General features: G+C 39.6%; 2 protein-coding genes across 4 annotated transcripts in view; one reads left to right on the forward strand and one right to left on the reverse strand.

Annotated features, from left to right (window-relative positions):
* Positions 1–18,812, forward strand: LOC306830878 (glutamate receptor ionotropic, kainate 1). 2 transcript variants are annotated; one of them, XM_079354604.1, is made up of 16 exons: positions 1–463; positions 7,351–7,518; positions 7,613–7,870; positions 8,917–9,098; positions 9,514–9,567; positions 9,950–10,123; positions 10,685–10,828; positions 13,682–13,789; positions 14,221–14,262; positions 14,626–14,739; positions 14,823–15,026; positions 15,576–15,799; positions 16,292–16,410; positions 16,625–16,842; positions 17,406–17,631; positions 17,748–18,812. In XM_079354604.1, the coding sequence occupies exons 1-16, from the start codon at positions 379–381 to the stop codon at positions 18,035–18,037; spliced, it is 2,610 nt and encodes an 869-aa protein (XP_079210730.1). In that variant the 5' UTR covers positions 1–378; the 3' UTR covers positions 18,038–18,812. The 2 variants fall into 2 exon arrangements, with proteins under 2 accessions (XP_079210730.1, XP_079210731.1); XM_079354605.1 differs by lacking the exon at positions 14,221–14,262.
* Positions 11,164–22,690, reverse strand: part of bach1a (BTB and CNC homology 1, basic leucine zipper transcription factor 1 a) — an 18,125-nt gene continuing 6,598 nt past the window's right edge. Inside the window, exon 6 of one of the 2 annotated variants that reach the window (XM_079354611.1) lies at positions 11,164–11,211. In XM_079354611.1, the coding sequence (XP_079210737.1) occupies positions 11,179–11,211 (33 nt within the window). In that variant the 3' untranslated portion in view covers positions 11,164–11,178. Of the gene's footprint in view, positions 11,212–19,688; positions 21,978–22,690 lie in introns of those variants that run through there. The other variant, XM_079354610.1, reaches the window with a different exon arrangement.

A 22,690-nucleotide genomic window follows, 5' to 3' on the forward strand; every position in this document is an offset into this window, starting at 1 on the left:
CATCTGAGCTTGACAGCAGGGGCACTGTGAGCGATCCTCCTCCTCCTCAGTCTCATCCTACAATTCAAGAGTGCACCAGAAAAAAAGAAAAAAAAAACATAAGAGGGATGTCTGCACAGTGAATTTGAGAAGCAAAACCTTACTGGCACAAAGAGGATTTCAGAATGGGAAAACTGGAGTTTTGTTGATCACTGACAGCTGCAAGTGGAGTCTGTGTTCTTGTTATTGTTTTTTCTCATCACAATGTGTGAGGGATGGATGTGGGTCGGAACCCAGTTTATTTTCGTTATGGATACGAGGACTGGCAAGTTAACAGCATGAATTACCGAGGGCAGAAAAACTGATATCAATGTTAAATTTGACTCTGGAGGGAGGACCATGGCGAAAAGGAAGGGACTGTTATTTACACTGCTGTACTTTATAGCAGAGTTTTGGCTTACTTCACAGCAGGTCCTAAGAATCGGTAAGTGGCAAGATTTTTTTTAATGTTGTACTTATTTACTATATTGCAAAATGTCTGCTTTTTTTTTTTTACATTCAACAATATGATTAAATACCGAGGTTGAATGTCATTTTCCTTTAGGATTAAAAACCGAGCATCTATCTTTGGATAGTGTAAAAAAAAGAAAAAAAGAAAAGTGAGTGTTTGTGGCATGATTAAAATGTATTACTGGTAATCTCTCACAGTATCTCTGGAGCATGAACTGTTGCATGTAAACATTATATTTAATTAAGGTCAGTCAGGATAATATATGTAGAGATTAAACATGTGAATGTCATGCAAGAATACCTCTCCTATGCTCAGATATTGTCTGTAAGTTAATGGAAGCAGGATAACATTTGACCATCTGAATTTAGAATGAGTTTGTTCAGTGTGCCTGTATTATTCAATCGGAGGCTAATACTGAGTGTCACTGAATTAGAAAGGATGTCCTGTAGAAACTTTCCATGTTGTCGTGATGTCTCTACAGTTCCCCTTTTAAACCTCATGACTTGATTCTTTCTTTATAAGGGAGGAACTGAGGACAGAGTGCACTGTGGCCGTCCACATGAAACAGCTCTATTGGTTTTCATCAAAATCATGTTAATCCACTTTGGTTGGCTGATGCCCGAGTCTCTATCTGTGTTCCTACATGTTTACGGCGCAGAGTAGAGACAGATGAGTGATTCGGTTAGAACACTGCTGCATCTTATTGCATGAAATATGTCTTTGTCTGAAAGGCAAAGGCAGTGAACCCTTTAAATAACTGAATCCCATTCCACCTTATTCACTCAAAAGTAGTTAAGCATATTTATGTTGATGACTTATTACATCTGTGAATAAAGATCTGAGTCTAAAGTTGTCTGTTAAGCCTCTGAGAGTTGACCAGAACTTTGCTGTCAACCTTAATCTTCATTTGTAATCAGACAAACAAAGCTCCAACTATCCCCCTTTGATTTCTGATGTAACTTTTGTAACAATGACATGGTGTTTGGTGGAAAAAAAATTAAAGCTGTCTGCTTCACTCCCATTGTTATCCAATGTTCCTCTCATGGGTAAGAAGATTGCATCACAAAAGTGCCTTTTTCAATAAAGGCCTCAGGACTGCGCTCCGTTCAACCCTCAGGGCAACTCTGCTTCTCATCTCAGCTTCATCTACTTCTAAAGACTTCAATAATCAGGCTAGTGGCATTGCCTAACTTTGTAGACTAATAGGCCAGCGCCGCCTCCCCGTTCTGACAGTCCCTATCTGTGCTCTATATTGTTAATCTCTCTAAATCATCTATCACTCTCCAAGGCCACCTAATCTTTGTCATTCTCTGCATGACCCGCACACGTCCTAATCTCTCCCATATGGTGTGCGGCTTGGTTAAATTAACATTTCTCTGTCTTGGCAAGTGTTGGCATCAGATTGTGGCTGGCTTCCCCTCTTTTCACTGGGTTGGTAATAATGGTAAATCTTCTCCCCAAGGCCCTTAAACAACTAACACTAATCTTCTTTATGCAGAAAGTCTCTTCCTCAAATATGGTACTTAGGCAGCATCCAAATCTCATCACTTGGGAAGAACACAGCAGCAGCTTGTGGCCTGGCCTCCACTCTGTTTAGCTGTTTGTTAAATTCCTGTTTCCTATTGCTCGCATGCTTAATGCATTTATGCCGTCTGATTTGTTTATTTATGATTCGACCCACATTAGCCGGAAGGTGTAATTTAGTGTCATAGCCACAATCAGCTAAAATAATATCCTCAGTGGTAATCATCACATTTGATGAAGTAGGCAGATGTGATGCATCCTATAGTGCTGGTTTGAAGTCTAAATGTTTTGGTGGTGGGTCACAAGCAGCTATGCTAAAAACAGAGAAACCTCAGTGCTCCACATCAAACGAAGATAGTAGACTGGTTAGGACCCCCTCATTCATTCACAGTCTGGCATCGGCCCAGGTTGGAGTGGAGCTGGTGGTGTTGTCGAGGTGGGGGGGGGGGGGGGGGTCTCACTGGGAGCCGGTCCAGGATGGGAAGAGGGGAGAAAGCAAAACACTACGTCATTGTGTTCCTCTGCCTCAAAAGACTTCCCTTCATGTGATTATGGCACAGATTCTTATAATCACAGATCACAATCAGGGTCTGAATATCAGTTTTTTTTTTTAACTTCTTACCAATTTTTGGATGTGAAAGGGAGCGACCAGCTGCCTAAACCTAAACCCTGTTTTGTCTATTCGATCTCAGCACTGTAGTGAGGAACAGAAGTCTATTTAAAGCATAGCCTGAAGGTTTATCAGCATATGCCTGCAGCATGAGCACAATCTTTTGTTTTTGTGACCTCCTAGCATGCACCGCCCCACAGCATTGTCTGGCCTATAAACGGTCAGATGAAAGCTCAGTGATCCTGAAACTGATTTCAAAGTAATAATTGGTCGCAAAAGCTTTATTCTTTATCAATTACATTTATTATAAAGCCCGAAAAGAAAAAGTGAACTGCTGTGTTGAAAAAGACGTGAGACGCGCCTTTCCTTGCAAAAGACGCTCGACTTGAATATGAAACAACACAGGCTGATTTATGAAATAGTACATGAGGCAGTGTTGTCTCACCAGACGAGCCAGTCAAGAGCTTTGTTTGTTTTTTAACTGCGCCTCAAGGGTCAAAACTTAAACTATCGCAGGCTTGTCTAACTTGTTCTCTATTCGCTCATTTGCTTGCTAATAGCCTATTAATGAACGTATTGATCCAAGTGCCAGTGTGACAGTCTCTCATTTTATCTGCATTAGTATCAAAAACCAATCCAAACGACAGTGTTGGTTTGTCTGTGAGATGTAAAAGAGCAGAGTATAAAGATGTACTGAGGCCAAATCCCATGACCCCCTTTTGAGTTGGACACACAACACGAGGAGACAGGGCTGCTAAACTGCGTCTTTCTGGTCAGGACTGTTCACACGAGAAGGTGTCATCGTGTCACAAATGTAGGATCTATTTCCTGAAGAACATCAATTTTGTTTACCAATGAATCTAATGTTATGGAGGATGTGATACGTTCAGATCTAATGAAAGTTAGATTCATGTGAGGAGATACAGGTTTCCAAAATGAAAAGAATCATCTAAAGCATTGGTTTCTTTTGTGATTGAAGCTGTTTATTTTAACCAATAGAAGAAATAAGCCAATAGACAGTATTAGCTTAGCGCAAGTCATGGCTATGGATCTGTGCTGTGTTTTGTAAAGACTTTAAACTAAAATGAATGACCAAATAGAACTATGACTTCCTGCCCCACGTTCAGCCACATGGATTTATAAGGCGATATTTAATCAAGTCTCCAAAAAACATGATAAAAACGGATGATTGCAGCTCCACTCCAGATGTCTGTACGGGTGATGATGATGATCATGGGGATGATAATAACCGAGATAAAGCACACACTGGTGTGCAATAACCAAGCTAACAGATGGATCTGTGATTTCCGGATACAGTGTAAAAAGACCTACGGTGCAGTGATAAGGACTTTTATCTGTCCTTATTTCAAACAAAGAGCTCAGTTGCTATTGACAGAGTCAATATTTTACAGTGGTGCTGAGCTGATGTGAGCCGGCTCCGACTGTTTGGACCACAATTCTTAATGTTGAATTTCAGACAAACTGTCTCTACCCTGAATCCCACCGTGTCGCTGGAAACCAGGAAACTCATGTCACTTTAAAACAGAAGTTTAACATCTAATGTCAGGTGGAAATGAGAAGAGAGATGAATCTGTTTTCATTCTGTGGGATGTGAATTTCCACCGCGCTTCAGAGGAAATAAATGAACAGTGCAGTGGAATATATTTGTCTTTTGCTGATAACAGAATGTGTGTAAATTGTTTATATGCCTCGTTTCAGACATTAAATACACTACATGTGTCGTCACGCTCATCCCAGATGTGTGTGAGGCTGCTAATAGGTCGCTTTTTATTTCTGACTTGGACTCAGAGCCATATATATATATATATATATATATATATATATATATATATATATATATATATATATATGCCATGCACTCAGCTCATCTTCTGACTGCTGTTTAATAAGTTCTTACTGTTTCATGATCAGAGGTCATCTCCAAAACGTTTATGAAGAGGCAAAAGCAGCAGCTGGTTTCCCCCTTTACACAAACTGGACCACCTATATCCACAGTGTGTAGAAAACTCCATCACTTTTTGGACTAGATGCTGTGCTGCTTTGATTATTTTGATGTATCATTCTGAATGCAGCCTGTAATGTTTACTCGGCACAAACATCGAGACTGGCTGGTCAGCTCTCACGTTTATTTCCTGTTTGTATCGAAACAACTCCACGCACAAAAGGTGACAGCACAGACTCGAAGACTGAATACACACATTCTGAGCAAACGAAGGAGAAGGTTATTGTTGTTTTTTTTTTGGGCCTGAGAATTAAATTGAAGCGGACAGAATTAAGAACATTAACAGGCCCTAGCAGCTGCTCACTGAGGCTTGGTGACCATAATTAGGATTGGCACTTTCAAGCATGCTTTTAGTGACCAGGGAGTCCAGACAAGGCTCTCTCAGTTTGGGGTTTGAGGCTAAGCTACAGCAAAGAAAAAGGTCATTCACAATCAAGGTCTCAAGGGGGGCTTTTTAAAGGCCCTTTCTCCTCCCAAATCAATCCCAATTTCACAGGCAATTCTTCAAAGAGTGTACAGAGAGCTGTGACCTATTGCCATCTGTAGCCTCCGTGCTGAAGTGAGGTCATTTGCAAACTACAGCAGAATAGAAATGGCACACTTGTGTTTGTGTTCGGGGTTAATGTAACTATTGATCAACAATTGTGAAGTACCTTCCATTAGCCTTTTGTTTGTCTAAACACGAAATGATGTGCATGTGGAAACTTGAAAACAGAGTGTTATCAATGTGTTTAAGGACAAACAAACTGAATAGCCTCATTGTTGAGAAGCAGACCTGAATGTCAATGAAGTGAGAACAAACACTGAGGCCTGAATATATTATTTCTCAAAGCCTATATCACTGAAGGCCCACATGTATTGATAATCGACACTTGAAAGGTTTAAGTGAAATCGACGTGCAAGAGCATTTTCAGCAGGGAAAAGGACAAAGTCTCCCTCAGTTCTGTCCACGCTGTGCGAAGGTGGAGACAGACCGCCGTCTTACTGGACATAATCCCAACGTTTTTTTAAAGCTGCTCTTCATCTTACTGAAATATGAAACATTACATGTATTACACGCGTGTGCAACTGCAGTAATAAATATCCACTTAGTGAGACATGGCATGCCATATTTCAGGAGTGATGAGGGCTTGGATTAAGAGTCGGTGGGTCGAAGTAATCATGTTAAAAAGAAATGTTTGCAGAGAAATGTCATTATGACGATTGTAGCCTAAGCTCATCGCGAAGGCAGTGGTCAGTGTTTACTGTGTTGCCTTGGGGGGGGGGGGGGGGGGGGGGTGTTAAGCTGCAGTGTCAGCAGAAGAGGCAGCAAAGAGAAACATCTTGTACAAATCTTCAAATCTGGAACGATGCGCTTCATTATGATATCACTGAAGTGTAAAAGTGTGACCATCAAGTCCCTGCTTATCTTAAAAAAGTACAAACGCAGAGCACTGCTTGTTTCTAGCTCACCGTATCATGAACTCAGATGAGGACGAGCCAGACCGTCTCTGCTTCAGACAAAATCCCTGGGATGTAAGATACATACTTAAGCTGCTTCCCTCAAACCTGTGCACTTTGAATCATTTGGAAAACACTGGGAGTTACACTCTTCTCACTATTCAACCCATTTATCCCGATACTGAAAATCGTCTTGAAATGGGGAAAATGACTTTCAGGCACACTTTTCCTGCTGAAGGATTCTGGTCTGGATGATTCTGGTCTGGGGGAGTTGGTCTCTAAATCTTTTCTAAACTATGTATTAAAGGTGTTGAAGGAAGGTGCATCAGGTTGTAGATACTATGTCTAATGACCTGCTGCCATGACCCAGGATTGTTTTTTGTCAGAGTCTTGTGTTTATGTCTGTAACTGTTGAAATGTGCTGCTGTCTGTTGTTGCCAGAGAGCATTAAATCAAAGAAACATTTGGCTGTTTGATAAATACCTTTCTTGAATTTGGCTCTGGAAAACATGATGTACAAATGCTACCAAACGCTTTTGAAAGTCTCATCCACTGCATCACTAAATGCGTCTCTAACATGTAGTGCTGCTATCACATCTCCAAAAAGCTCCTTGAGAAGACATCGAAGTTCTGTTTGGATTTCAGTTTATCACTGGAGACAGACTCACTGACGATTCTGAAAAATGTGAAGCCATACAACAACAACATCGTGTGACAATATGAATCCTGTGCTGAACAAAGTGTTTGAGTCTCTTTTTCATCCAATGAAACGTGATGAAGCACCTTCTCTATTCACAGTGACACATCAGAGGTAGCTTTGCTCTTTTACTGTCGGTTTTTGTGGCTCTCAGAGGAGCTCAGGGCTTCACTGACTTTAACTTGGAGCAGAGTCAGATTAAAACGTAGGAAACAGCACATGTTGCAATAAAAAAAAAAAGTCATTTGGTTTTAGTAAGTGCGAGACAAGCACTCAGTATTGTACTACAAAGTCAAAGATGTTCTGGGGAAGGAATTGATCACCTCCACATATTAGCTGTCTGTAGTAAACAGGAAGTGGGTCATGTCTTCCTAACCAAATAATCCACTCACTTGTGTACTATTTGTCATCCAGGTCCTTCAGTAGCATAGTCACTTCATTCAACTATCAGATCAGTCTTAGTCATCTTCAAACTTTTAAAACAACTCCTATCACGGAGATGAAGCAAAGTCACGGGGTCCCTCCAGCTGCTTTTTCTCACGCCCGTGTTTCTTTTCCTCCTGCAGGGGGCATCTTTGAAACGCTCGAGAATGAGCCCATCAGTGTCGAAGAACTGGCCTTTAAATTTGCTGTGACCAACATAAACAGGAACCGGACCTTAATGCCAAACACCACATTAACCTACGACATCCAGAGAATAAACCTATTTGACAGCTTCGAGGCCTCCAGAAGAGGTAAGAACAATAGCATGAAGAAGAGCTTTTGAAGTTTTGATGAAAATGGATTTAAAAATGTTTTATCTCTCTCTCCACGATCTGATACATTCAGCCTGCGACCAGTTGGCTCTGGGTGTGGGAGCTGTATTTGGCCCCTCTCACAGCTCTTCTGTCAGTGCGGTCCAGTCTATTTGTAATGCCCTGGAAGTCCCTCACATCCAGACCCGCTGGAAACACCCCTCAGTGGACAACAAAGACAGCTTCTACATCAACCTCTATCCTGAATACACGTCCATCAGCCGAGCTGTGCTGGACATCGTGCAGTACTACAAATGGAAGACAGTCACTGTCGTCTATGAGGACGCAACTGGTGAGTGGAGATGAGAGCTGATGACAGGAGACATATGGTCCTAAATCCAGAGGGAGAATCAGTGATGAAAACAGCAGCAATGCATAAAGAGACAACAGCAGCACGTCAACATCAGTGATTAAAACACGCACTGCAGTGTCACATTATAGTCTTTGTTTGAACTGGCTGACCTAAGAGAGCATTTACAAGCACGAGGTTGGGACATATTGTCTGTGTGTTACATTAAAACTTTGAATGCAAAGCTACAAGTGCAGTTGAAGTGTAAGTTTGTGAGTGCAGAAGGTTTGAAGTTTGGTCGCAGTTTTTGGTTTCAGTTATTTGGCCTTAATGGTGTTAAAGATATTTAGGAAGCAGATATTTTTTGAATGTAAGAATTGTGTTTTCTATTGTGTCAGTTTTTGTTAATTTTGTACTTTATGAATACTGATCAGACATGCAATATATAAAAGAGAAATTACTCACAGTTTTAGTCAAATTAGCGTCTAAAATAAGATATCACTTCCGCTGATGTCTTTCAAAATAAAATAACCTCGCTGAAGGCGTAGAAAACTTTCAACTTGCACAATACAAGATGATGATGTTTCACAAATAATTTTCAATGGCGGTCACTGAAGTGAATTGCAGAAGATAACGTGTCGAATTGGCATTTAAAAACAAGGTAACTTGTGTGTAAAAACCTGTTAACCAAACTAAGGCAATCTAAGATTAAATACATTTTTTCTAACCCTAACCCCCCAGTCTCTATCTAATCTTACTCAACGAATATTATTCTCTTATGTTTTGACAACACCACCAAAGCTGTAAAATGTAATATAGGCAATTTAATTGCAGTCACACTTTACCTTAATTGTTTCTTCAGAAAAGCAATCTCAAAAGAAGTCAGACAATTAGAAACTTAAAAACCATGACATCGAAACACTCAAATAGGCCTACATCCAAATGCTAAGTAGTATAGCTGAATTACTTTAATTCCCAATCTTTATGCTACATCTCTAGTGTTTGAGTTGTGATTGCTGAGTCTTATGATTATTGTCTTGTCTTTAAAGGACTCATCCGTTTGCAAGAACTGATCAAAGCTCCGTCCAGATACAGCATTAAAATCAAGATTCGTCAGCTGCCAATAGGAAGTAAAGATGCTCGTCCTCTGCTGAAAGAGATGAAGAAGGGAAAGGAGTTCTATGTCATCTTTGACTGCTCTTATCAAACATCAGCTGATGTTCTCAAGCAGGTAAAAAAACTTCTACCAGCATGATGCGAGATCATGCTTAGTGCTTAGAGTTTAGCTTTTAGAAATGTAATTAGAGCTTTGATGGTCTCTGTGTTATTTAACTAAACCATGAGCACAGCACTAAGCAACATTTAGAAAAGTTGCAGGGGCAACGAAAAAAAACCTTTAAACAGGCACAAACCATTAGCAGAGCCAGACTGTTGAGCAGCCAGTTGCTGAACTGTGATGGGCTTGGAAAGATAGAGGGAAATGCAGAAGTAAAGAATTAATGTCTTTTGCAAGAGCTCATGGGTAAAATATAGTTGGGTGGCTTGAATGGCAGAACATATAGTTTGTGCTGTCTGGAGCAAATGGTGCAAGTGTTGATGGTGAAGAGAAATGTGTGAACCACTCTTCCATTTCTCATCCTGTTAAGATCCTGTCCATGGGGATGATGACTGAATATTACCACTTCTTTTTCACCACTCTGGTAAGGGACGTGTTGTGAAGTGATGTCTGGATTTTTTTTACATCTTCAGAGTGCTTTAAGGTTTCTTAAGGTAAAATATGTACACACTCTTGATGTTTCTTTCTGAAACACATCTTTTTAAGCGTATGTGGCCTAGAAACATGCAACATGACTGCATACTGTTGAACTGTCTTAATGAAGAGTCCTATTATCCAATGCAGGCTTAGTGTGTTCACCTAGAGACTCTATTAGGAAAAGATTATGCAGATTAACTCAAACATCTGTGGTTTGTTTTATAATAAGATATCTGGATGATTTCTGTGTCCTTGGCATAATTCCATGGTATTATACTGCCTGTTGCCTCAGCAATGCAGGACTGATGAGGATGTGCGTTCTTGTACAGGACCTGTTTGCCCTCGACCTGGAGCCGTACCGCTACAGCGGGGTCAACATGACAGGCTTCAGACTGCTCAACATAGACAGCCCTCAGGTGGCCTCGGTGGTGGAGAGGTGGGCCATGGAGCGTCTGCAGGCTCCCTCCAAACCTGAGACTGGAATGATGGAGGGAATGATGACAGTGAGTTAACGCTGACTGTCACACTCAGAGTGTTGCTGTGTTTCTCAGTGGGAAACTTGCCTGAAGCTGAACACAATTAGTTTGTAAGAAACGATTGTTCCAAATATGATGGGTGATTGTGTGCCTGTTAACTTCTTCTTATTCGAAGAAGATCTTATTCGATAGTCTTATAAGTTTCACATTTTTTAGATACATTTAAAATGACAAACAATAAACCTTATATTTCAAGCATCTCACACTCAGAGGGAAATATGGCATATACTGCATAACGTGAATATGACATGTTATATACACATTGCCTATTTTGCCTGTCAAAATGTACTCAAATATCAATAAAGTGTGCTCCAAGGATCCAAAGATATTAGAGGGTATTTGCAGATATAAAACCATTCAACACACACTTTTTAAGAGCTGCTTAAAACCTTTACACTTCAGTGAGAATACAGAGATCCACTTCTTTTCCTTTCTGATTGTGTTCACAAACAGAAGTTTGGTGAGGGTCTAGATGGGATATGGTCATGATGAGATTACAGCTGATGGACTGCTTTGTTTCTTTTTCAGACAGAGGCGGCTCTGATGTACGACGCCGTCTACATGGTGGCTTCTGCCTCACAACGCGCCTCACAGATCACCGTTAGCTCCCTACAGTGCCACCGACACAAACCCTGGCGCTTTGGATCACGCTTCATGAGCATGCTCAAAGACGTGAGTGTGGTTTATCAATGTGTGAAATCCATCCATCCATCCCGTTTCCCCGCCTTTATCTGGTTTCCTCGGCTGCAGGAGCAGAAACAATAGAGTAAGGAGATCAGATGTGATGAATGAGGAGCATGTGCAGTGAATTTGAAATCATTTTACCCAGGGGGTAGAGACTGACCTCATGTGCTGCTGGTTGCAGCTGTCTTAGATTAGTGAGTCGTCAGAAGGCTACTGGGGGAAAGAAGCTGTCCTCTGAGAGCTGCAGCTTTCCATGAACAGGTTCATAGCAGAGTTTATCAGATAATAAAGAACTCATCTCAAAACGTTTTTGCTCCGAATTTCACTCCAGATCCTCATCATTTAGGTTGAAAGATGGCACAGTAAGCATCCTGTAGTGTAGATATTTGGTAATTGAAAACGAAAAAGCTATTAAAGTGAGGATGAACTATTGATCTGACAGCAAACAGAACAGGGACACAGTGAGAATGCAGCACATTTAAATGCAGGCACGGCTATTCAGAAAAACATGCAGTCTGTGTGGTAGAAATAATCCAAGTTGAACAGAGAAGCAGACTCGAAGCGCAGATGATATTCATGTGGATCCTGTCGGCTCTCTTCTTCTTTAATTACATTGTACTTTGACAAATGAGCTTCTTTTTTTTGAGTCTTTTAAGCTTCAGCACTCACTGGTGAATATCAGTATATCTTCAATGTTCTATCACCTACTTAACATGATGTCTGATATCATTTATCTTTTTTTTTAAGCATTCATTAAAACTCATCTAAAATGATTCCGCTCTCAATCATTGGGCCCATTAACAACAAACAAGATGTACTTTACACTGTTAGTCTTCATTTTCCCCATGTTTCCAGACAGTGTTTTAATTGGCAGAAAATGCACAAAATACAGTCAGGCACATTTCCAGAGATAAAACTATTGTCTATGCTTAAACTAGGCTCAATTGCAGACGTTTTGTGATCCTGAACGTTTTGTCGGAGGTGGTCAATCTGATCATATTGTCCGGCAGAGGACGAATTTGTCTGCTGCTCTTCAGGGGTTTTTCTGCTTTTTGAGAGCAGAGAGTGATGTGCTGGTTTTGGTTTTAGCTTGCTCTGTGAGGTGAAGAAAGCAGCGAGTGTATGGTTTGTGAAAATAAAATACATTCAAAATGAAAAGCACTTTGGTATGATGGACAACTGAAGGTACACAAAGTAAGTTAATGTGGTTACATCATCCAAATGCTAATATGACACTCAAAGAGATGGGTGTGTGTAGTGTTATCTGAAGTGCAGCTCAGCGTGCATCCTGCTGTCATTGAGGAGGGAAGGCTAAATAGCGCTCGCTTTCCTTGAGCAAACAATATTACACAGATAATGCCTAAAGTTCAGTTTGCAGGGAAAGTTAGTTAGTTTTTCTAAATGTACTAACACTCATACAGAGCACATTTACTTGGAGGGTTTTTTGACGCCTGCGGAAAAGTAAATGACTGTCTGTCATCATGGTGCTGATGGCTTGTCCAGCATGTTCATAGCTCTTCTATGAGGCGATAGTGATGTGTTTCAATCTCACTCTTATCCTTTTTATCATCTGTGTTCTCCAATCCGAGAACATCCAAGTCATCACCACGTGAACAGTAATGACACCAGCACATGGTAGTGACAGAAGAACTTTGAATGTTCAGAGTTGCAGGAGAGACTTAATGACATCAATCTGGACTTTGGGGATCAAGTAGGACTCACAGATGTTTGCTGTGTGTGAAGCTGTATAATCAAAGAGCAACTTGACTGAACTTCTTTTCTAACCTTCTATAGATTGTATAGATTAAACTCCTGTCACAGACACAGGGATAACGCTTTAATCTCTAATGTGTGTGTGTTGCAATGTCCCAGTGAGTAATATAACTGTCTCTTTGTTTAAAGAGCCTGCATGAGATTATGAGATTTACTTCCTGTTAAACTCCTATACTGAAAGGTTGTGAAGCTGCACAGCACGTAAACGATATTGCTCTGAGTAAATTAAAAACGATTTCAGATACAAACTGGCTTCAGATTTGGATACAAGGTTTCAAAACACAAAGGTTCATTAATACGTTTCACTTCATTAAATCAATAGATTTCAGAGTTTACCCAGACATGTTTAAACCCTTTCCCTCTTGCTTTAAAAGACATGAGTGGGGATTTGACGCTTGTCCAGTAAAAAAGTCGCTTAAAGTCGCCCAAAAAGTTGTTTAAAAGACAACAAGTAAAGTAGTCGCTTTATTTCCCAAATCCAACAAACACAATGACAATGTATTACAGTCACACTTACTCACAGTGATCCACAGATCTTGTTGTGATCACATTCACTCAACTCCACTTTCTCATTGGCAAATCCACAGTCGCCATATTGATTTTAGATATGTCATCAGCACATAAAAAAGAGACTGCACAGCTTCCTCTGTCTGCCTGGAATTGAGATGCAGCTGATTTCTCCGAGCCCTCTGTAATAGAGATTTAACCTGACTGAGCTCACTTCATTATCAACTGCATTCAAATATCTCTGAGCTCTGCTGCCCACCCGCTGCTGTCTAGTCACACTGAGGCCATGCCTGCCTGCTCCATTTACATCACTGTCGACCATGTTGCATACCAAGAGACACTCCATATTTCCACTGAGGATCCAGCCAATGGAAAAACGTCCATTAAGATGCATTAGACTTTGCCAGTGTTCTTTGCGTAATGTAGCACTCATCAATTATTCATTCTTTATGAACTGTTCTCATTTTTCCAGACTTCTGCTTCACTTTGCATCATGTACATGACTACAAAAGCTAAGGGGGTTCATTGTATTTTTTGTGTTCTGCCCTCGTTCTGCTACAGGCACAATGGAACGGCTTGACGGGACAAATACTAATAAACAAGACAGACGGCCTGCGGAAAGAATTTGATTTAGATGTCATCAGCCTCAAGGAAGATGGCTTGGAGAAGGTGATCTTTCTGACCTGTGGTTATACTGTCAGTACAGCCTGCTGCAAACATCCACACAGACCTGAAGAAGGAGAGTAGATGAGCAGGGTGCTGCTACTCACTGAAAACTTCTTTTATAAAGTTGCCGTTAGACGAATTTTCTGCTGCAACATTATTTAGTATCTAGAATTCTGGTGAGCTCTTATTGTTCTGACATGCAGTATAGTTGTTGTATACACTGTCTGCTCTCATTGCAAGCTCAAACTTTTGTCAATGTTCCTTTAATCACATAGCCAAGGCTGCTTTCAATTTTGGCCGTTAGCTGTTAATGACAAATCTCTGCACTGCAAAGAAATTCAGCCGAAGTTCAATCATATGTTTTCCTTTTTTATGTTTGTTTTTAGTTCAGAGCTCTGTGAATTAAAATGGTTTCTCTCTATTATTTCTGCAAGACCATCGCAGGCAACAACCGCCTGAATAAAGTGTGGAAAAAGGTCTGTACTTTAGCTGCCCTGGCAGACTAAAGAACATATTGACACCGCTCATTTGGTTCCCCTCTGTGATGTCTCCCTGTTGTAAAACAAGTGAAGCTTTAGATACTGAAGGAAAGACATGTTGAACATTTCTCTACAGGACATAGCCTCTCAAGTTAAAAAAAAAAAGTGATTGTGTTTGGTCTTCTTTTCCTTTCTCCCCTCCCACACACTCTCTCATCTCTTCTTAATTGTGATTGTTCTGCTTCCTAAAATGTTTTCTGTTTCCCGTCTTTGTGTTCATTAGCTTGTGAAGGTGACTCGTGTTACTATGGATCGATGACCTCTTACAGTGTGGTTATGTTGATCTTTTATTTTCTACAGATTGGCGTGTGGAACTCCCAAACAGGCCTGAATTTAACTGAGACCAACAAGGACTCTTCCACTAATGTGACTGATTCAATGGCCAACAGGACCCTTATTGTCACAACTATTCTGGTAGTGTTTAAAAGTCATTTTGATTATTAAAACAGAAATGTCTTCATCAAACTAACAAAGTCTATAAATGTGCCTTGTTTCAGGAAAATCCTTATGTCATGTATAAGAAGTCTGACAAGCCTCTGTATGGAAATGATCGCTTTGAGGGCTACTGTCTGGACCTGCTCAAAGAGCTGTCGAACATTTTGGGCTTCTCCTACGAGGTAAAGCTTGTCTCTGATGGCAAATATGGAGCTCAGAATGACAAAGGGGAGTGGAACGGCATGGTGCGAGAACTCATTGACCACGTGAGTACTGAGAAAATATAAAACTGAGAAAATATCCACATTGTGAGTGATAGTACGAATTTCTGTGAATACGTTCAGTTTGGTCACACTTTGTAGAGGTGACTTTGCTGTTAGCAGACTACGATCTATTCTGAGAAGCTATGACCATATTTGAAGAGAAGAGTGTCATTTGAGGTATTCCAAAAGCATAATGTATGGCCTCAGTTGACAGTAGAATGAGGAATTGTTCTTCAAATAGAGGTTTGACATTGAAAGAGTAAAGGTGATGTGATTCTCCAGACCATGTATAGAAATATATGGGAAGGAATTTATGAAATCTGTTGAACGGTATATAATGGCTCCACACTGAACATTAAATTGTCTATCTTTCAGCCTGCACAGAGTCTCAGTGTTGTCTGTTAGATTAGAACCACGGCCGTGATATGCTGCGTTAATATTATCCAGTCTGTTGATAGATTCAGCTTTAGGGACATTTATATTATTCAACCCATCAGTGAGCAATTTGTGAATTTAGCTTTGCTTGATGTTTTTTTTGTTGTTCTGTTCCAGGTGGCTGACCTCGCCGTGGCCCCACTCACTATCACATACGTGAGGGAAAAGGTGATTGATTTCTCCAAGCCCTTCATGACTCTGGGGATCAGCATCCTCTATCACAAACCCAACGGCACAAATCCGGGAGTCTTCTCCTTCCTCAACCCACTGTCTCCTGATATCTGGATGTATGTGCTGCTTGCATGCCTGGGGGTCAGCTGTGTGCTGTTTGTTATTGCCAGGTAAACTGCAAATTAGCCCTGTTTCATTTCAGAGAATGGGCCTGTGTTGCCATACACGGGACAAACCTGATTAAATAGGTCCCTTAGAAGAAAGAGAGCAGCGACTAAAAATTAAAACGGTTTCCAGTGGTAATCTACAGGCATAGTTTTTTTTACAGACTTGTCTTTTTCAAAAAGCTGTTTTAGCTTACAATGTATGGATACGTACGTGTCGTCAACTTCAGGCTCAATTTGCATTTTGTTATTTTGCACCTTACCACAGCTGGTACTGTTTTTAGAAGAAAGCAATCTTTACTTCTGTTTTAAACTTTGTTTTCTGCTTAGCAATTAGACATTTACATATATGAATACTCTTCCGTTAATTTAGCAGTATTTTCATTGCACAATCAGCCTATACATGTTTTGTATCCAACTTCATTAAGTGAGCACACTGTGAGTTTCATGTAAATAAAACAATATCTGTTCCTGAATGTTTGTCTTCTTTACCATCAGGTTTACTCCCTATGAGTGGTACAATCCTCACCCCTGTAACCCGGACTCAGATGTGGTTGAAAACAACTTCACTTTAATAAACAGTGTCTGGTTTGGAGTTGGAGCACTTATGCAGCAAGGTATTCTTAAAGCAATGATGTTTGTATTCTGTGTTGAAGCTGTTTTTTTTTTTACACCTGGCAGAGGTTGTCCCTTGGTAGATCACCTTCAGTTGTCACCCTCATTCAAAAAAAGAAACTTCCGTGTCTAGGCTAAAATAAAAAAGGTAATAGTGAATTGTATCTTTTATGTGTTAGAAAATGTTTTGATGTTTCCCGTGTTGTTGTCTTGAAGGATCTGAACTGATGCCTAAAGCCCTGTCTACAAGGATAGTTGGTGGAATATGGTGGTTCTTTACTCTGATCATAATCTCCTCATACACTGCCAACTTGGCTGCCTTTCTGACTGTGGAGAGGATGGACTCACCGATCGACTCTGCTGATGACTTGGCCAAGCAAACCAAAATAGAGTATGGTGCTGTAAGAGACGGCTCCACCATGACTTTTTTTAAGGTAACCTTTTTTTCCTCTGTATAGATAATGGAAAAGTAACCATATTGAGTTTTTTATAGTACTGGATGAAGAATACTTTTATATTTTTACGTGGCTGACATGTTTTGCATTGAGGTGATCAGTCGTCAGTCCGTATAGGTTCATGCTGTGTTTAGTGAAATGCCTTTGGAGAAAATGAAGGTGAAAAAAGAACAAGGTTAAACGTTTTGTATCTTAGAAAAGTCCTCATACATGCAGCTGAACAATACCTGTGTGCTTTTTTATTAACTATTTTCAGAATGTATTATTTAGCCTGAAGCACAGCAGACAGTTTGAGTGAATGAGCAGAGAAGATTTAATAAACTTTCCTGCCATCTCCTGACATTCATCAGGATGATCGTTTCAGTCAGCAGTGGCCAAATACTGTTTCATTTGAAATATTGGAAAGAGTCATCTGTAGCACCTGTGTTTGTAAATATATCAACTATATCTTCTCTGTGAAATCACGTGCTTCATTTTTTGCTTTTCTGAACACAAGAGGCATTGTTTTTTAACCACCATACATCCTGATTGTCTTTTAACAGAAATCTAAGATTTCAACTTATGAAAAAATGTGGGCGTTCATGAGCAGCAGGAAAAACACAGCTTTGGTGAAAAACAACCGGGAGGGGATTCAAAGGGTTCTAACCACGGACTATGCTCTTCTGATGGAGTCAACCAGCATCGAGTACATCAGCCAGCGTAACTGCAACCTCACACAGATTGGAGGCTTGATAGATTCAAAAGGCTATGGTGTAGGAACCCCGATTGGTAAGAGAGACAAACTACACATTAAGAATTATTTCAACTTTCTTTGTAAGTTTCTTCCAAATAAAAAAGTTTTATCATGGGTAATATCAGTAATGAGGATTTTGATCCTGCTGCAGGCTCCCCCTACAGAGACAAAGTCACCATTGCCATCTTGCAGCTCCAGGAGGAGGGGAAGCTGCACATGATGAAAGAAAAATGGTGGAGAGGCAATGGCTGCCCAGAGGAAGACAGCAAAGAAGCCAGTGCTCTGGGTGTGGAGAACATAGGAGGAATCTTTATTGTGCTGGCAGCCGGACTGGTCCTCTCAGTTTTCGTGGCGATTGGAGAGTTTATTTACAAATCCAGAAAAAACTTGGACATTGAGGAGGTTAGTGTTGGTCAGTGTGAATGGCATAACAAGTATTAACTCACTGGTGAACTCAAAAGAAGACTGTTATGAGCTGACTACACATTGCTTTGTCACAGTTGTCTTCAGAGGACGATTTAAATCACTGGGCCAACAAAAGTTTCTGAATGTGTTGAACTGCAGTGTTACAATCAAAAAAGAAATACTTTTGCAGAGTTTAGAATTTTCTGTAGTTTTAATGTAGAGCAAAAGACGATTAAGTCTTACATGGACACAAACCTTTGAACCCCTTTTTACAATGACAGATGGCTGTTGACTGCTGACGTCACGACACTTGACTATCTTGGCCTTTTTTGTTTTGTTTTGTTTTTTTGCAAAAAGCTGTTTCATTGTAACTTTGTTTAGTGTGAAGAGAAATGTCATTGTCATGCCATTATATTGTGGGTATGTGGTGGGAAGTGGTTCATTTTGAGACTTGTTTTCAACAACTGCAGTATTTGAAAGGTTTCTGTTGTAAAATGTTTATTGTTTTTCATATTTACACACAGAAATTTTCAGAGAACTCCGCTACTTCTTACTACTTTTTTATGTACTCATGTATCTCAAAAATCTTGCTTTATTCAATACAATTGTTTCCAATTCGTTTATGAATGACTCCTCCCTCTAGATTTTAACAGTGTCTCTTGACACTCAGGCCATCAATTGATATCTATAATTGTTTTCTTTGATCTTTGTATGATATGAAGGTCACAATCATGCATGCTTTATTTTTATCATGTTTGAATCTAATCAGGATGACTACATTTATTTGAGAGCATTACACCCTTTAACCTTTTATTCCTCGTCGCTTTGTGTTCATTGCTCCCTTACTTTACGCACAGCCTTTTACTTATAATGAATGCAGACAGTGTCCTTCAATCTATTACTTCATCTTAGACACTTTTGAATTACATAAAGAAGATCCAAGATTTTGCAAACCGACTTTTCTTTCAATTTGTTTGTCTCATTTTGCAAACCTGATTGATGTTTTTCAGTTTTCACTCGTGATTTTTGGGACGCCATGTTTTCAGAGAACAGTGGTTTCCGTATATGTGAAGTTAGTTTGTGTTTGCTTGTCTTTGATGTCCTGCAGTCTACCACACATTACTCTTGTATGTTTACATACCACACTCTTAATCACCAAGGTCTTACTTTTAGCATACACAGCAGGTATTTGCCTTGTTAAGTTCTGACTGCAGGCTTCCCTGGATCCAGGCTTTTACAGTAAACAACCTCCTCGCTGGGGAGTGGGTTGAAACACATATTAAACACTTAAGGTTCACTGCCTGAATAAATTAGTAAATGGAGAAGGTGATCAGAAATATGATTTGAAGTGATTGGTTAGCTTACATAAGTATGCCCTGCCTTTTAAAAAGTTCATCTTTACATAGTTATGTTCGGTCTGTTGTTGTCTAAGTTTTGAAAAGAGTATGGCATGCTCATAGGACAAATTCTAAATCAAACAATCAATTGGAATAATACCGGGAAGTGAATTTGACGTTTTCAAACCCATCAATTGTTGACTGTTTATCAGACAGCTTTGCAGTCTGGTGTCTTTCCGTCTTTAAAGGCCACTTTGCTTCTACACTTTTGAGACTTTTTTTTTTTTTTTTACAGTTGACTTCTTGTGGTTCTTGGTGGACAGTCAGGAGAATCTGTCTTTACTGAGTCAAAGCAAAGGGGAGCACAGAGTTTGTTCCTTTGCAAAACAAATCATCCCTTAAGAAAACAGCTAATTGACTTTCAATTCATTTTGATTTGTTCTATATAGATTTATTCATACAGATGATTGTCATTCCCTTGTTTTTTTTTTCAACCAATGTTTAACACCACTGATATTCACTGTTCAGTTAGTAATACAACAACTACCATAAACCAACAACAGAGGATTTATTTGTTCATTCTGAAAATTAGATTTTAGTTTTTATTGTCCTGATGTTATTTATAATATAGACAACTATTTTACTCAACAACAGCTTGGATCAAAGGCTTAAATAACCTTCAGCATGGGACTGTTTGGCAGATGATTACTTGCTTCAACCTTTTGAGATTTTTTTCTGCAGTTAAGCTAAGAAAAAGTATTGCTCCAAGTCTGAATCTGACTCTCACAACATTGAAGTTAATTAAAAACAAATGTTTCTGGCAGAACTGCATGTATCTTTTTGCCTTTCCAGTTGGCTTTTTGACGCTGATCATTTTTGACCTTTTACCCACGACTTTTTCACAGCTCTTGTCATGATAGGCTTCCTGCGCTCTCCATGACACAACAGAGCGAAGACTGTTCAAACAAAAAGAAAGTGTGAATTTAATCTGTCACTTTACAACCAGCTGTTTGTTAATCTGAAGGTTGCAGTGCATGATGTTAGCTCGCTGGCTTCGACATTCACTCGGGTCTCTCTCATTTCACAGGGAGATTACAGTATGATGGTCCTCATTTATATAATCCTGTCAATAGGATACAGCCCCTTTCTCCACACTTCCCCCCAAAAGAACTGACTGCAACATGTAATCAGTTAGGATACAGTAGCTCAGCAGCTTATAAGTTTCTTTGCATGTTATGTTGCAAAGGTCATGGACCGTATGCTGTATCATTATACAAGTATTGTGTCTTTCTCTAGGATTCTGACCCCTGCAACAAAAACATGCAGTAAAAAATGGATGGCTGCTGCTCTCCATGACAGGAGTTCATGACAGAGGTGCAAAATATTTAAGGAACCTGAAAGGAATAATATATATTGTTTGATGTTCAAAATCATGGAACATGTATGTCTAAAAATTACACTATAACGTTCATCTCGTGGTATTCAAAGAATCCATTATGTATGTACCGAGTAACATCCATATTGAATAGTGTTGTCTATTGTATTGGCATATTCTCGTCTTCAGCAAAATTGGCAAGCCGCCTTACTTCCAGATGTTTTAATTTAAAAACAATTTCCTTGTTTTTCCCCTTGCCTCCTGTTTTTTAATCCTTTTTACCTAAACACTGTGGAGTATGTCTGTCAACGGATAATGACCGGATATGTGACTAGAGGGTAAAAGGGATATACGTAAACACATGCATGACAAAACTCAAAGAATACAATAATAAAACATTTATAAATGACTTATATTTACAACATGGTGTTAACAGAAACCGTTTCAGAAAGAGGGAAATGAAAAGAAATGAGCAAAATCAGAGGGACAGATCTTTTCACAGATTTTTGTAAAAAGAAGGAAATATAGGCTCTGACAGAAGATATATGAAGACAGATACAGAGTTCAAAAGGGCTTTGCATTAATCTCACGTTGTAATGACAGTTTAAGGTTTTGGTATTCTGATGAATTCCAGGATTGGGTTTAAACTGCTTTCATTTTGTTTGCTGGTCTTTAATCTTCTAACCCTGCGTTCTTAATCAGAACTCAGAGCAGGTTTTTAATCTTGCATGAATGAGGCCGCGGATTATGGGCCCCTGACCTTGCCATGCTGCACAGCTGCTTCCTCCTCAAATCAAGTTTCCTTCCCTGTGTAGCTTGCAAGAGGATAATCTTACTTTACATGCTACAATGCGCCAAAATCCAAACTTTGCCTAAAAAACCCAACACACTTTGGGAAATAATACTAATTTAATTAAAATTTAGTGATCTGTACACGTTCACTGGCTGTTTAATTATCATTTAAAATGATATGCTGCAGGAGAGCCAGTACCCTAGTGGTTAGATCGAGCACACTACGTACTAAGGACACAGACCTCAAAGCGGGCAGCCAGAGTTCAGATCCAATATGTGGCTCCTTTGCCGCTTGTCAATCCCCACTCTCTCTGATTTATGATTCACTGTCCTGCCTCTCTAATAAATGCATTAAAAAACTGCAGGTTTGAGACTAATTTACTTGGCTTACTCTTAATTTCATAGGAGAAAAGTGATATGTGTGGGTCTGTTTCATTCATGCCTGAGCAGCAGCCTCTTCTTTGTGGCTAATCTGCAGCATAACAAATCAATCAGCGAATTAGGAACAACTCTCCGTTTTAAAATAAAAAAGCAGTCTCTCAGGCTACTGAGTTTTTTAAAAACAACATTCTCAAAAAAATTGAGAAATTAAAAGCCTTACATTTGCTGTTTTTTGTTTTTACTTTTTCAGTTTCGTGTTTGCAAGGCCTCTGGGTGCCCACACTCTCAAGTCAATCATCAGCCCCATTTAAGTCTATTAATTTCACCACTTATCAAATACAATTGGACGCTGTTCTAATGATCTCTGTAGTAATTGTAGACTCCATAAATCCAGAGACAACTGTTCAATTCCATTTACTGGATACTTGCGGTGGATAATCCAACATGACCGGGGTGGAAATGAGTTTTGTCTTGATCAATATCTATAGAAGTCAGTCTCATAACTTTCACACCGCTAAGTTATCTAACTTTTAGATAACTTAGCTTAGTTATTTAAACTGACTTATTGAGTCTGAACCAGCTTCTTGTTTCTCGTTAAGTTTTCTTGTCTTAAAACTTGTTATCCGTATAAGGTGTGTTATATAGATTATAACCCCTTGAATATCAAGCATTGTAGAATTGTGCTGTTTTAAGTGATTTTTTTAAGTGAAAGTTTGCAAACATTTTTTTCCCCACTTCAATCTTAAATTTGATTAAAAATCTTTGCAAGAAAACTCAATCCATTAAAGATAATATGCAGCAAGG

This window comes from Symphodus melops (assembly GCF_947650265.1).
Source record: "Symphodus melops genome assembly, chromosome: 10".
NCBI classification, from domain to species: domain Eukaryota; kingdom Metazoa; phylum Chordata; class Actinopteri; order Labriformes; family Labridae; genus Symphodus; species Symphodus melops.